Here is a 16,284-nt window from a genome sequence, read left to right on the forward strand (position 1 = left end):
GTTTTGTTTTTCAATGGTTTTCAACTTCTTTCACTCTTTTGAGGTATCTCATACTTTTGAAACTTATTTTTACTTTAATATAAAAGATTTTGATCGATTTTGACTCGTTTCTACTTAGAAAACTTGAGATCCCTTGCTTTTGGATTAAACATTGGTAATCACTCTTTGAGCTAATCTTTTAATTACCATGTGTTTCATTAATTAATTGTGTTTAGTGGAGTGAGAACGTTTCACATCATCTCACTTTAATGGTGTTAAAACAATTGTAGCAAGAAGGATGGAAGTTTAGGAGATGGAAATATAAGGGTTGAATTTTGAAAAAATAAATTACAATGACTTGCAAATTAATTTTATTTTATTTTTAAAAGGAAGAATTATATTAAATTTCCACCAATTATATCATATTCAAATGGCAGTAAAATCCTAATAAACTAGAAAATGCATGTAAAATTTAAAAGAACTTAGTAATTCCCTTTTTTCCCTATAAAAAGAGAACATCTTATATAAATATGTTCAAAAGTTTAATTCTATTTAAGTTTCTAAAACTTTTCTTTTACTATCTATTCCAACTTATAGGACATTTTTAAATAAAATTATAAATATCAATAAATCTCGTTAAATACACTTTAAAATTAAGAAATTTTTGCATGGACTCAGTGCACCCCGTTATTTATGCTCCATCCAATAAAAACATGTCATTTAGATTGCTATAAATATAAATTAATTTTTTCACTAATGATAGTGGAGAAAAAATGCAAGAAATTAAATAGATATTTTATTCTAAAAGTTAAGTCATTTAAAAAAAAGGCATATAAGATGTTATTGGATTAAATTGGTGTAATTTTATTGGATGGAGCATAAATGACATGATGCACAGGTTTATGCAAAAATTTCTCTTTTATAACCTTATTTTTAAATAAATTTTTAAAAATGTCTTTCATTTAATACTTTGTGAATAAATATTAAAGAGAAAGAAAGACAAAAACAGGGAATATAATAAGAAAAGTAATATTAAAAAAATATCATTAATAAAAATTATTTTTATTAAAATATCTTATATTTTAGGACATTAATCTCAGTTAAAAATACTTTATAAATGAAGATAGAGATAGTACTTCTTAAATCTTTAGGAAGAACTTTAATGTTATTATCCCTTTCAAAAATTAAAACCCTATCCTTGACTCCATCCACAATTTCACATGGCACTTTGAAAGTTAACTGTGTTGATTAAGATTAATGTGAATGCTGACACGTCACATAATACAACTATTGTCTATCAATGAGAGCACCCTTCCCTTGTCTATTTCATTGTAATATACTAGTAACATAGCTACTCCCTCTATCATATTATTTTTGCCTTTTTTAAAAAAAATTGTTGTGTATCATAAATCTTTTTAGAATTTCAAAGCAATATTTAATAGAATGTTTTGTTTTACCCTCATTTAATCTAATAATTTATTTAACACGGTTAAGCACTATTTTCATATTGTCCCTATTACAACGCAATTAAATGAGAGAAATTAAATGAATATTTTTTATACATTGATTATACTTTTTTTTTTTAAATACGTGTGCAATAATCTTAACAGGGTGACATCAGGAAATATGTCATTGTGGACCCCAGCCACGATAATGCTTTGAAACTCCATGCCACGCAGTTTCGTTCTAGATGAACTTTCCCCAATGACCGCGTAGAAAACATAGCAAACCCAGTTCCAATGCATGTATTGCTCAAATAAAAGCCATGGTTGTTGTATCAGAAAAAGCCATGGTTGTTAGTTCCATCACTTGAAGGATCACTATCTAATGGGATTAATGGCAACTCATTCCTCAGAATAATCTGGACCTAGACATTAGATAAAAATAAATAAAATATAAAAACTTGTCACCGGAAACAATAAAAGCAAAAAAAAAAAAAAAGTAGGTAAGAACTAAGCCGTGCCAATTTTTGTGAGAGAATTCCGATGGTGATTGATGGGGAAAAAAGATCAATTCTGACCATTTACTTGTACTCCCAAATAATACGGCAATGACTTGCGCAATAATCTTCACAAACTCCCTAGAAAATGACATTGACTTCATTTTTCCGTTCCTATAATCTGGACCTTAATATCTTTTTCCTCTCTTCCTCCTTCATAATAAGCATCTGCGCTCTCTCTTCTCTGCTCTCACTCAATTGTCAAACCATGCTAAGTCATACACAAGAACTCACGGGAAACCGCCATGTATCTTCTTCCACACCAACCTGTCATGCACAGAGCCGCCATGGAAGCGGAGACAGAGAATTCAGTTTCTGGTGTTCATCAAATACAGAATCCTCAGGAAATGATTGTGTTCGACTTCAAGGGAGATCTGGAGAAGGGTGTGGTATGCACTCTCCTACTTCGTGGGAAACATACAAAGGAACAAGCTTTAAATCAAAGAATTCAACTTTGATCCATGGTAGCCACCATTGTTACAGTGTTTCTCATGATTCAAGAAGTAAAGCTATTGCAGAAAGTAGGAAGGAGCTTATGCAGACGCTTCAAGACTTGCCTGAGTCAAGCTTTGAGCTTTCTTTCCAGTATCTGGTGCAGCAGCAGCAAGTGTTGCAACCTGTTCAAAATGAAGCTTTCATTGGCAAAAATAGCGTCAATGAAGCTCATGTCAGAAAGAAGGATAGAAAGAAGAAGGAAAAGGAGAAGGAGAACAATAAACCAAATCAGATATTGCGGGTTGAGGGCATGGGAAATGAAAATTTCCTCCTCAAGATGTTCTTTCCGAGTTCTTTAGACTGGAACAAGAAGGCAAAAGTGGGGAATGTCCCCAAGCTTTCACCATCATTTCAGGAATCCAAGGAGAAGAGGATAAAGAAGTCGTCTCCGGCAAGAGAAAACAGAAGCGACTCGGAAGATAACACAGGTGAAAGCACCAATAACAGTCGTAAGAGAAGCAGTAAAAGCAGGTACTTAAGTAATTTTCTTCCTCAGAATCTGATTTACAAGGGCAGATCATTAGAGATCCTACACCTGAATAAAAACAAATTCCCAGTTGTATATTACAAACTGATGCATATATTGCTTCCAATTTCACCAGGTATGGTTGTGGCAATTTCTCAGTAGGTTGCTGGCCGTCTCTTTTTTCTCAACAACAGAGAAACATGGGGGATGAGATTTAAACAGGGATGCTTGAAGGGTACGACAGGATTAAAAACATAAGTTGGATGGAAGAATAGCATGGGTAGAAACTTTTGAGGTATTCCTGCATTCTTAAAGTTTAATTGGAATTATAGCAATCATCGGATTCTTTCATAACCAAATCTGTTCATCTGATGTGATGGAACTTCGAAGGGGGGATGAAGAAACTGTCCAGAGTATATAGTATAATTTCATGCTTCTTGCAATGTATCGCCTGAAAAATTGCTATAGTCAGTCCAAAGTGCATATGAATAAGTAGTTCTATCATAATCCTCAATTCCAATTGAATTGAAATCCGGCTTGAGATCATGCATCGCATTGTGAATTCTTCTTTGCTGTTGTTTTCCTCCTATACTCTGATCAAAGATTGTATATAGAAAGGGCATCATGAGGCAATAAAGATTTGGTTTATAAAAAAGGGCATCAAATGAAAACAAATTAAACATGTTGAAACAATTACCGACTTTCATTTTAGGTTTAACAATTACATGAAAAACTGAATTTGTTGAGCTCGTTCGCAATATAATGTTGCTCTTCAAGGTTGATGAAAGTCAAGGCAACAAACACCTATTGAATATTGACCAACTTGTCAGACATAAGAGTTCGGAGTTATGAGTCATCATGATCACACAACTGGGCCCCCCTTACTTTCGTCCTGATCAAGAAGAATGCTGAGTTATTAAATTGTGATTATAGAAGAAGGACTAGGGCTAACATAGTTCTGTGAGAGCAACATTAACACTTGCCTGCGATGAGCTGGCACCACCCGATTCTTAACTTTTGTAGAAACTGTATCTTGAGTCGCTTGCTTTTCTGGAAGCCAACAATTAAGAGGGGAAAATTGTCTAGTAAGAATTATACATCTAGAGTATCAAATCAATTAGGCCTTCCGGAGGAATAAACAGTTGTATAAAAATGGTTGCATTACAAAGAAAGCCAGAATATAAACAGAATATTGCATGCTTCTCAAAAAGGGCAGGAGAAGCTTTTTTTTTTTTAATTTCACCTAAAATTTATTTGTTCTTGAATCTTGATACATTAAAGATCTAAGACCATTATTCTGTTTTCTTAGAAGATGTAGCCAGACAGCCTAAAAATGTGGATAGACCTAAATATCATACTACCTTAACCATGAAGACGCATGCAGAATTTTTGTTCCTTAAAACAAACTGTTTTTAGTTATATTACAAGGATAATTCAGTAAAACCTTCAATTTAGATAATTACAGTAACAGCTTATGAACTACTTCACTTGCAGGCAAAAATGAAGGGCATGCTTCAGTCGGACAGAGAAATCACCTGGAGAGTTTTGCAACCCATTAGTAGAGACATCTGCTTTCTCTGAGACACTAATCTTCTGAAACTTCTGTCTCTGTTCCAGTTGTTGTATGCTTTCATTTCTTTCCTGACAAATAGGAGATGTTCGCTAATAAGCAGACAAAGTTGCCAGAAGGAAAACAAATTCTAATATAAATTACAAGCTTTAACTTCCATTCTAGCCATCAGGAACTCAAATATATAAGTACAATTCTTTTCAATCCTAAAGGCAAAAGATGGCCATAATTTCCCATGACTGAGATGAAATGCATAGACTCATTAAAAAGGGTAATCTACAAAAATAGGCATTTATAATTTATAATTATAATTAGAGTTAAGCCTCGTGGCCACTGTACCTTTTCAGCTGCTATTGCCTTCGTCAACTGCGCATTGCGCTCTTTCTCTGAAGGCACAATAAATGAAGCTAACAGTTAATTTCAGCAAAGACTAGTACAGAACCAACTTAGGTCTACTCTGCCCCAAACTGACAAAGATGCATGTAAAGATAAAAGTAACATAATAAATAGCTGCGTTACAAATAAGATGAACAAAAAGTTGGGGCAGATGACATGCAATGAGAGTCTGGTAGACAATAATTCCGTAATACCATGACCAGTGACAGGAACATGCACAAAAATTTTCGATACTGCAAAGCTGCAGGTCCTACCAAAATCATCAAGAGTTAGGACTAAAGAATGAGTTGTATATTTCAAAACAGAAAACGTATTATATATGCTAATTAGCACTAAAGAATGAATACTACATCTAACGTAGAAAAAGAAACAAACACACAAGGATAATTAAAAGACTAAATTACTCAATCTTCTTCAAGCAGAAAAATTAGTAAGGGGAAATATTAAGCATACAAATATATATCCACCTCTCCCAGTTGTTCAAGTAAATTGAATGATAAAACCAGACAACTAGACAAGGACCCTAGCATCATTGATGTTGATCTGTCTGACAAATAACAATAATAGCATGACTCAATTATTAAAATTTAGAACAGGTTAAGTACATATTATCCCCATGGATCATGGTCTACTTAAAAAATAGGCACATAAATTTTCAAAAAAGGGAAAAAAAAAACAAAGAAAGAAAAGAACAGAGAAGAAAAACTCAAAATGCAACATATTTCCCCCATTGAAGTATTATTTTCTGTTCAGCCTCAACGGGTTTTGTTTACATTTAAAGTTCATGTGCCAATTATGCAATTAGGCCGACTCAGGCTAGCATCATGATGTGACAGTCATCATCAAACTTCTAATGCTAGAAATATAGACTAAAATTGAAACATTGCATTTTATTAAATACACAAATTTAATTTGATAGAAGCAAAAAAAAGTATCAACATCTACAAATTTTATTCAAGGAAAAAAAAAACTACAGAGGCAACTGTAACCTTCTTTGAGAGAGTTGTTGATGCTTTTGAATGCCTTAAAGAGCCTCAAGGATAAATTTGACATAGCTTCTTTAGCAGCCGAGTCTGCCAGTTTATTAAGAGCAATGCTAATCACAGGCATTCCTTTTGATTTCTGAGCAACTAATTTCGCTTTTCCATGAGAAACACCTAATATACAACCCACATATAGTGAGTGACACCATAAAACTACTTCTAAACACATACAGCATCAAATTCCTTTTCACAAGGAAAAGAGTACTTCACACAAACAATAGATGCCTACATAATACATATACTTTATATTCCAAGTTTGTAGAAAACATAATAAAATCACAATCTATTTCCGAAGCAATATAACCACCACCCTTCAAATATCACCAAAAAAATCCTATCACAAAAAGGAATAAATTGTATATGGATCACAAATTATCAACCATAAGGAACAACAAATACACAAACTAGCAGGGATAGACCATGAGTAATCTGCTTTTAAAACTAATAATGATACCATCCCCTTAATAGATAAAACAGGAGGGCAGACAGGATAAATAAAATGATACTTTTCTGATCTCACATAACATACATCTTATTCAATACTATCTTCCAACAGAAGATCACAAATCTCTTCAATGACGGCATCCCTCCTGATGAACTAAATCGATTGTGTTTATGACCTCCTTTTTAAAAACTTAACACAAGCAGTTTAAATCATCTATCTTATGAATACTAGCGTTTCAGCTTCTGTTATACTCAAGAAACCATCCAGTAATAGCCATCAATTTCCACAGGCATATATCTACAAGTAGCACTTTAGTGACACTCACTAACTTCAGTGCCACAAAATATATCTCCTTTAGTAATAATTACTTTCAAAATTTTCAAAGGCAAGAAACAGAGAGGTAATAAGAAGGATAGTCACCGTCAAAATCTGAACTCCGCTCTAGAACTAATTTCAAATCTGCTGATTTAATGGAAGTTATGAAATAGTCAAGAAACTCTGACCAAGAGCCCCCTATTCCAGTGATGTCCCTCTGCACAAAAGCTAATATCAAACACCATAATGATGCTTCACAAATGTTAAGCAAATTTCCATTAACATGATATATAATGTATGTTCTCAGGATCAAAAGCATGGTGTCATCAATATTTTTCCATAGAAACAAAAATATCAAACAGAAGAACAATTATGTTTTACATATATTGTCTTAAACGAATCAAATCATTAGCCAGCAACATTTCGGCAATAGCAATATACAGCTTTTCATTATCTTTCAAAGTTTTAAACTGAAAATAAAGCAGAACCAGGTAAAAGGCAAATTAGAATGCTCACGATGTCCTCAAGTCGAGAAACAGAAAGAGGCGCTTCCCAAGTATCGGAATGGAAATCAGTGACATGAATTACTAGGTGAGAAGAAACAGGTGCGTATGCGTGGAGCAAAAACTGAGGCAGAGGAAAGGAACTTTGAGCTGAGAACTCCACTTGGGGTTCGCAAAATATGGGTTCGAAGTCCTCAAACTCCATTGCCATTTAAGATGAACCCTTGTCAGTTACAGTCAGTACCTACTCAAACAAAACACGAACAACTTCAGTCAGACAGACTCTACAGCAATGTTTATGTGATATGTACTTATATTTTCGATAAGTTAAAGTTGGCTATGCGACGAACTTCGAAAGCACATTACTCCGTAAAGACTTTTATCACAAGTTTATCTGCATGATTCCCTCTATGGCTCTATCGCAACGAACTAAGATATAATCAGAAATTGAAAAAACAAGCGAACAAAAGGAATTCATTCCAATCCCACAAAATCATTACCATCAGAAAACAAATTATCTAACTCTAAAACCCACAGAGACTCCTTCAAGTCCATCTTTCCTTGGCTTCCCTAGGAAGAGACTCGATATCCTTTCAAAAATTAAGATTAGAAAAACAAAAAACCAAAAACTACGAATAAATGAAATTGACAGCATAAGAAAGAGGAATACCAGGAAACCCGACGAGGTCGAAAATCAAGGAAACAGTGAGATTTTAAGCTTACAAGTTTACAATCTAACTTCTCTTTATCTCCTTTTCCCCCGCTAAACTTGTCATCACGTTAAAAACTCTTGGATCGGAGAGGAAATACAGTTTTAAAAAAGAAAAAATATATATTCTAAAATATAAAATGGGCCTCTAAACCTATCCTGTTTAACTGGTTTTAACCAAAAAGGCAAAGCCTGCTTTGATATGGACTAGGCCCATAATCTTTTTATTATTATTTTTTTTTTGCATGAGAATTCTGATGTTTGACCATGACAAAAAATTAATAGCCCGTTTGGTTCGTTTCCCTGCTTCAGGATTACTTGTAATCCTGGTGCATTCCCTCCATTCATGGTGTTTGGTTGGGCAATGTCAAGTAATGAGAATCGCGTGATGGCTTTAGGATTATCTTGTATATTGTAATCAGGATTACATCAACAAGCCAATGTAATGGAGATTACATTGTTGTAAATGACAACTGTACCCTTGCTTCATCTTCATCTTTATCTTCATCAAAGTTGAACGCCACCCACCTTGTCCAGTGTCCACTACTGTTGACGGAGCTATGGCACCCTTTATTGTCAGTACTAGATCCGCACCAAACCCCCAACCTTGAACCTAGATTTGTGTTCTCCCCTTTATCGTCGACAACAAATTTGCACCAAGTCCCCAACGCTGAACCTAAGTCTGCGTCCCACCTCCACCTGTGATGAAATTTGTGATGATAAACTGTGATGCAAGTGAGGGCAATGGTGAATTGGTTATTTTTGCTATAAAAAAAAGAAAAAATTAATTTTTTAATTCTTCAAATTTTAACTCACCTATAATTCAGTCCCTCAATTATGACTCGCTGCGATTCAATCCCTCAACTTTTGATTCACATATAATTCAGTCCTTATTTTTAAATTTTTTTAAAAAAATTATTATCAAATAAGAGGGATAAAAAAATATTCATATATTATTTTAAAATGCCCTCCTTTTACTCATTGATGTGAGATATAAGCTAACATGAAAAAAAATTAATAAAAGTTAAGGGACTAATTTATAAGTGATTCAAAGGTTGAGGGACTAAGTTATAGGCAAGTCATAGTTGAGGGATTAAGTCATAAGTGAATTAAAAGTTAAAAGACTAAAAGATTAATTTTTTTATTAAAAAAAAGGTTGGAAGAGCTTTCATTTATCCATTAAGAGGAGGAGTGAAGTGAAAGAAATGGGTGGAGAGTGGAGAGTGAGAAATAAAAATGGATGGATGTCAGCAAGGAGGAAGAAGCAAGTGAGAAAAGGGAAGGCAATAAGGTTAATTTAGTCTTTTTAATCTATATTCATATTAAATTAAATATAAAAAATAAATTTATTTTCACTCCTCGTTATACCATACCAAACAAACTCATGTGAACATCATTCCATTTCATTCCTTACCTTCACATTCCACTACATTACATCCAATTAAATGAACCAAACAAGCACAAAGTTCACTCAAAAAAAAAAAACAAAGAAAGAAAGAAAGAAAGAAAGGGAAACACTTATGTCCCATTTGGTATGCTGGAAATGGAGACATGAAAATGAAATTGCAGTTCACTTTTTTTTTATTTGGTATGCATGAAATGGATTTTCATATTGAAATGAAATCCATCAAAATAAGTTGAATTGGATTCCATAATAAGGCCCATGAAAATGAGATGGGTTCTATGAAAGTGAATTTTTTTGGACAAAAATAATCTCAGTTATAAAATTGTTCAACAAATTTGCCCCTTCATCAATCATTGAAGTAAATCAAAAAAATTTTAGTAAATTGATTATATAAATGTATATATTAAATAAAAAATATATCATAATTAAAAAAATTAGCAAGGGTATTTTAGTAATTGATTATATAGATACATATATTAAATAAAAAAGTATATCATAATTTAAAAAAAATAGATAGGGGTATTTTAGTAAATTAATTATATAAGTGCATATATTAAATGAAAAATATATCATAATTTAAAAAATTGACAGGGGTATTTTAGTAAATTGATTATATTGATGCACACATTAAATAAAAAATTATATCATAATTAAAAAAATAAATAGGGGTATTTTAATAAATTGATTATATAAATGCATATATTAAATAAAAAACATATCATAATTTAAAAAATAGATAAGGGTATTTTAGTAAATTAATTACATAAATGCATGTATTAAATAAAAAATATATCATAATTTTATATATATATCAAACATACTTTTAAAACTCACTTCTACCTTTATTTTCATTTTCATATCCATTTTTATTTTCATCAAAAATATTTTTAAGATATCAAATGAGGCATAAGATGCTTAACCTTAAAAGGAGCTCAAATTTGGGATTAATTTTACAGCTGTCAGTTGTAGGAATATATTAGGAAATGAAAAAAAAACATTATATATTTAATATATTTTTTCAAATTAAATCAAAACAAGTTCATCATAATGTGTTAATAATATTAATAATAAAAAAATTAAAAAATAAATAATATATAAAAGATACATATATTTTAATTCAATTGAAAATAATTAGTATTTTAAGTATGTAAGTTTTATCTTTTCATCATCTTCTCTTCCCATATTCTTCCCTCATCCTTCTAATTTATAACTGTTAGATCAATATTAAGACAGTTTAAATTTAATTTCTTATAAAATAGTTATTTTTCATTTTTTTTACTACTCAAGTTAATTTTTACCGATTTGAAATTTGAATTTGATTACTTATTTTTCATAATTTAACGTTTTAATTATATCGTTACAGGAGATCAAATCCAAATTATTTAAATTTTGATTTAATAGTTAGAAAAGAAAATGATGGGAAGATGGTGAAAAGGAGAGAGAAGCTGGTCGGTCTATTCCTTCTATCATGGATTTAGAGGTGAATTTTTAAGCGGATGGTTAGTTCCAAGTTCAAATGGCTCGGCTCATGGAGTGTGATATTCTTTTTTAACTCTCCCACTATTTGGCGTAAAAAAAAAAAAAATTGATACTGACTTTTATTTAGAGCTAATCTCATGCATAGGCATGATACTTGTCTCATTCATTCATTCATATATACAAACGTTTATATATATTTAGGAAGAATACATAAAAAGTATTAAAAATTTAATTTTAATTTAAAAAATATCTAAACTAGTATACTTATATAGTTTTTTACAGTGACGCTAAATAAAATATAATCATTAATTATATTTTTAGTTTTTAATAACTAATTACTTACTGCATGGTCCCTTCTACGTAGGGTTTATATATCAAAAGATTGCATTCCTACATTTTACAGTTAAGAAAGTGTAACCTTTATCTTTTTATTCAATCTAAAACTTATTTTCTAGGGAAAAACTGATATTTTTAAAGCAAATTGCATAAGTATATTAAGAATAAAAACAGACTAATATCATAAAATTTAACAAAATTTAATTTCTTAAAAATAGCCTCAAAATATTAACTCACAATTTAAAAGTATTAGATACACATCAAAAATTAAAATTTAAAAATAATATTTTGATACCCTATAGATACATATGAACAAAAATCAATATTGGATAACACAACAAAATAGATAAGCAAGGTAACTTAAAATAATGGTGCTTCATAGGAGCTAATTAGTTAAATACTCCAAGGCGTTAATTTCCTCTATTATCTGTTATTTTTCTCATAACCTTGGCTTAATAAAAAAAAATCTTAAAGTGAAGGAAGAGGGGGGAAAGTTTGAGTGTTAATTAATATTTGAATGTTGTCATTGAGGATGATAATTAAGACTTAACTCATGAATATTTAGACATTGTGTCTAAATTGTTAGCTATATGAATTATTATATGCTGAACTTTCATGAGATGCACTTCCTTCATTCAAAAATATAAAGTATTTTTAATCAAATCTTACTTTTTAATAAAGTGGTTATCTATTTTTAAACTAACTCTATCTTTTTATATTTACCTCTATTAAATACCCTACAATAAATATAAAGTCATTTATCAATAGGGATGCTTTTAAAAAATAATGATTACACTTCAAAAAACTAAAAATGTCGTATATTTTTAATATTTAATTTTTTTAATATTAAACAAGTCATTTCATTCCAAGAAACTACAATGGACTTACATTTTTTAAAATGATAATAAAATTTCATCAAAATATATAAATAATAATCAAGTCTCTCAAGATGTCATAATTCTTCTAAAGTTTTTGGGTACTTTTTGACATCAATAATTTTAGGTTAAATAACTAAATTACCCATTGTTTAACATAAAAATAATGGGTATAACTTTATTTTTTCAATCACAATTTTTATTTTATAAATCATAAAAATTAAATAAAAAATCACATTTTTATCTTATGAGTCACAAGAACTAAACAAGAAATTATAATTTTTCCTATGAATTTTTTTATCATTAAAGTCTATTTTTTGAAAATAACCCGTTACAATTCTTGTTTAAATAATCATACCTTTATTCCATGAACAACAAGAATTGAAAAAAAAAAGTCACAACTTCTCATATGAACCTGTTTTTTTTTTTAATTTCAAACAAAATATAATTTAATCATTTAATATAAGATTATTAATTTTAAAAAGTTATTGAAAAAATTTAAAAAAATTATGATATTTTGAAAAATTTAATTATTATTTTTATGTTACAATAAGATTTTATTGCCCTTTTCCTCCCGGGAAACACCCGTATCCTACATGTCAATTTTAGAGGTCTTCAATGAAAATCCAGTCTGCTCTGAATTAAGTTTTAGTTTCTATATCGTATATAACTCGCTAGCATAAAATTTCATTTTAAAAAAAATTAATTACTTTTCATTTTCATAATCTTCATCTTCGTTGTAGCCCAATCTTATCTCACTCTCTAAAATTATGTAAAAGTCCTTCAATCTAATTCAATTTGTTCTATCATGAGACAAACCCAATTCTATTCAATTTGAATAAAAATTAGTCTTTGAGAATCAAAAGGATTAGATTTTTTCTTTGAATTGAACTTGATAAGAGACTGAGCATCTAGATCACTTAATCTAAGCCGGTCCTATAAGTTTATTTAATATAATTATAATTATAATTAATTTATTAATTATTATTATTACAATAAGTTAATTTATAATAATAATTAGTGTTTTTTTGTTTTATACTTATGAAATCATAAATATTGAGCAAATTTTAACATTGATTAACCTCAATTTTCTCCTTTTATTAGTGAAATTTATTGTTAACCTAGTGTAATAAACTTTAGACATATTGAAAGTTGTTTAATGTTGTTAAAAGTTGTTTAATTTGAATTATTTGTATTGTAATTGAAATATTTTTTATTGTTATTGGAGATAAATTTAAAATTATTATCGTTGTGATAAATTTTACATGACTATAAATAATTTTATTATATTAATTAAATTCATTGTATTAAAATAATTGCTACCTCTCATAGATAAAAAAAAAAATAAAGTGAAATATTAGATAAAATTGAGATCAGTTTTATAGTCTCATTGGATCAGTCCAACCTTGTGCGGCTTCAAATTATACTATGATTATATCAAATTATGATTTACTTAACTTAATTTTTTTTATAAAAAAAATTAAGACTTTAAATTAAGTCAAAATCCTATTGAATCAGCTTCTTGTCCACTGTTATCACTCTTCATCCTCGTGTTCGTGGACCTTGAATTTATTTATTTATTTTTACTTGAGCTCAGCAGTATTGTTATTGGTCCACATTGTGCCATCTTCATGTTACCAAATACTTCAAAGACACGTGCACACCCATTTTTGGCGATTTTGACTGCACGTGCTATAAAAAAATATAAAAGTTAATATGAATTTTACAATGTACAATTGTATTTTTATTAATTTATTTTATTTTAAAACTAGATCATGCCCCTGTGCGATGCACGGGACGCGTCGTTGTTATTGATTTTTTTTTTTTAATGTTACTGTTATTTTTACTGTAGAACAAAGTAAAGATTATATTTTACAAAAGAAAAGAAAGGATATGAACACACCCACACACGTCAAAAAATCGAATTTGGGAGATTTGTGGGGAAACGACAACAATTGGCTGGTTATTTTTTGACGTTCAATTATTTTCACCAAAACTCTGATAAATAAATATATATATATATATATATATATCACCAATACCTTGACTTTTTTTTTTTTTTTTTATGTTTTTGGCGACCTTCACTTCTTCATTAAGCTAACAATAACTTCCCCTATCTTAATTTAGAAAATATTTTTAACAAAATCACACTTGTTAATAAAATTCATCAGATATAATTTACAACCTAAAATTTTTTATAAATTTTTTTAAAAAATATCCTTCATTAATAAGAGAGATATTATTTAATTTAATTTATAAAAAATATTATAAAAAAATATCCTTCATTAATTTAATTTATATTGTTTAAATTAAATTTAAATATTTTTAAAGATCAAAAGTATTCTCCATCATTAGCTATAAATTAAATGTTATCAGAATACAAAGCTATATATATATAGTATAGAAGATGAACAATTGAAATATAATTTAAGAAAAATAAAATCACAAGTGAGTAGCATCGAGACGAGGAAGCGAAACATTTGTAAAACCGTAGAGTAAATTGTCATCCACGTGGGACCCTCCTTTAAATTGACATGTTCCTCTGAAGTTATAGAAAACAAACTCTCTTGGCTCCTAGTCTCTTGCATTCACACACGCGTACGCGCAATGTTGTTAGATGGAATGTTGACTCAGTTGCTAAATGAATTTATCTCTGTTAATAAATATGTCAGGAAAATTGTTTATATTTGGTGTGACAATATCTTAAAAAGAATTGTCTTTAATAAAAAAATATTTATGAATAAAAAAATAAATAGACATTAAACACATATGATTAAATAATTAAAATATAATTTAGAATCATAATTTAATTTAAATATATTTCAAGTATGAATAATTAAACTTAAGTCTACATATATTGATAAATTGGGGGGAAACGACAACAATTGGCTGGTTATTTTTGACGTTCAATTATTTTCACCAAGACCTTGACTTTTTTTTTTTTTTGGGTTTTTGACCTGAACAAGACCTTCACTTTTTCATTAAGCTAACAATAGCTTCTCCCATCGTAATTTAGACAATATTTTTAACAAAATCAAACTTGTTAATAAAATTCATCAGATATAATTTACAATTTATTTTTTAATAAAATTTTAAAGAAATATCCTTCATTAATTTCAAAGATACGGAATGAAATTTATTTAAGGAGTTAACTGATGAGGAGTGAATGTTTGAATGTTCGTTAAACGATGTGTTCATACTTAATATTTAATTATACTTTAAATAAGATTACTTTCAATTGAAAGACATTTACAGAAAATAAAAAAATATTAAAATAATCATTATTAATAAAACTTTTTTTAAAAAAATATTTTTTATTTTAGGACACTAAATCACATAAAAAAAAAGGTCCTATAAAACGAGAGGGAAAAAATTAATATTCTGTGAAATACAGATATATCAGACTATATTAAATGCAAAAAGCAAGAAAACGATAACGATAACAAACTGAGTAAAGAAATGATTGAAATGGAAGCATGATTAATTTGAAGAGCGGGATCAGCGAATGTGGGAAATTAAATTGAAGATAGCAGAACATAAAATATGTTATACGTGACGCTTAATGGTGCATCTCGCGGCCTTCTTCTGATCATTTGCAAAATCTCTCATCCGCCATTAATTTACTATGCTCTGATATAAAAAAATCTCTCATCTCGCGGCCTTTTTTTTTTTTTTGGTAAGATGTTTGTGAGTCTACGTATGTGTGTATAGATACATTGTTATTGAACTTGTGAGTTGATTTTCCAAATATATTATTTTTAAATTTTTAATTTAATAAAACTAAGTCAACTTGATTATAAATTTGAACTAAATACAATTCAATTAAATTAGCAAATTGACTCTTTAAATTTATCATTTTTCATTTTCATCTTATAAAATTATGTCAACTCGTTTATGAATTTGAGCTAGATATAAATTCAATTAAACTTGTTAAATTTGTCGATTTTTTTTTATCAAATTGAGCTGGTTAAACATATACTGTGTTGAACTTCAATTTATAAAAACAATATGACTTAATTAAAAAAAGTCAAAAAAAAAAATAATAGTCATAAAAAAGGAATATGAATAATAAGTTGCCCTATTTTAGCATTTTTATATTAAACATGATAATTTATTAATATATATAGATTTAATTTAAATTATTTATAATTAAAATATATTTAAATCAAATTATGATTCTAAATTACTTCTTCCGTTAAAAAATATAAAGTATTTTTTAAGGAATAGGTTGTTAAAAAATGTAAGATATTTTTAATTTTTTGATATATA

The 16,284-nt window shown here is 29.0% G+C and overlaps 2 protein-coding genes across 3 annotated transcripts; one reads left to right on the forward strand and one right to left on the reverse strand.

The window, feature by feature from the left end:
- The first annotated feature begins 2,042 nt into the window (after nucleotides 1-2,042).
- On the forward strand, nucleotides 2,043-4,668 carry LOC129309113 (uncharacterized). The gene is made up of 3 exons (XM_054950496.1): nucleotides 2,043-2,944; nucleotides 3,076-3,234; nucleotides 4,434-4,668. Exons 1-2 carry the CDS (start codon nucleotides 2,067-2,069, stop codon nucleotides 3,155-3,157), a joined length of 960 nt encoding a protein of 319 aa, XP_054806471.1. The 5' UTR covers nucleotides 2,043-2,066; the 3' UTR covers nucleotides 3,158-3,234; nucleotides 4,434-4,668.
- On the reverse strand, nucleotides 3,605-8,012 carry LOC129309114 (uncharacterized). Of its 2 annotated transcripts, none has more exons than XM_054950497.1 (8): nucleotides 7,882-8,012; nucleotides 7,225-7,455; nucleotides 6,814-6,925; nucleotides 5,895-6,062; nucleotides 4,849-4,895; nucleotides 4,475-4,580; nucleotides 3,923-3,989; nucleotides 3,605-3,831 (listed from the first exon to the last, which is right to left on the reverse strand). In XM_054950497.1, exons 2-8 carry the CDS (start codon nucleotides 7,420-7,422, stop codon nucleotides 3,786-3,788), a joined length of 744 nt encoding a protein of 247 aa, XP_054806472.1. In that variant the 5' UTR covers nucleotides 7,423-7,455; nucleotides 7,882-8,012; the 3' UTR covers nucleotides 3,605-3,785. The 2 variants fall into 2 exon arrangements, with proteins under 2 accessions (XP_054806472.1, XP_054806475.1); XM_054950500.1 differs by lacking the exon at nucleotides 7,882-8,012 and adding an exon at nucleotides 7,712-7,849.
- Nucleotides 8,013-16,284: the final 8,272 nt, after the last annotated feature.

Source organism: Prosopis cineraria, unplaced genomic scaffold (genome assembly GCF_029017545.1).
Source record: "Prosopis cineraria cultivar Desert tree isolate PC_DT_omini unplaced genomic scaffold, ASM2901754v1 PC4, whole genome shotgun sequence".
Taxonomy (NCBI): domain Eukaryota; kingdom Viridiplantae; phylum Streptophyta; class Magnoliopsida; order Fabales; family Fabaceae; genus Prosopis; species Prosopis cineraria.

Coding starts and splice junctions, on each gene's coding strand:
- LOC129309113 (XM_054950496.1), top strand. CDS start 2,067: ATGACATTGACTTCATTTTTCCGTTCCTATAATCTGGACCTTAATATC. Junction 2,945..3,075: donor AAGAGAAGCAGTAAAAGCAG/GTACTTAAGTAA, acceptor CAATTTCACCAG/GTATGGTTGTGGCAATTTCT.
- LOC129309114 (XM_054950497.1), bottom strand. CDS start 7,422: ATGGCAATGGAGTTTGAGGACTTCGAACCCATATTTTGCGAACCCCAA. Junction 6,926..7,224: donor TTTCTCGACTTGAGGACATC/GTGAGCATTCTA, acceptor GCTTTTGTGCAG/AGGGACATCACTGGAATAGG. Junction 6,063..6,813: donor GCGGAGTTCAGATTTTGACG/GTGACTATCCTT, acceptor GTTGTATATTAG/GTGTTTCTCATGGAAAAGCG.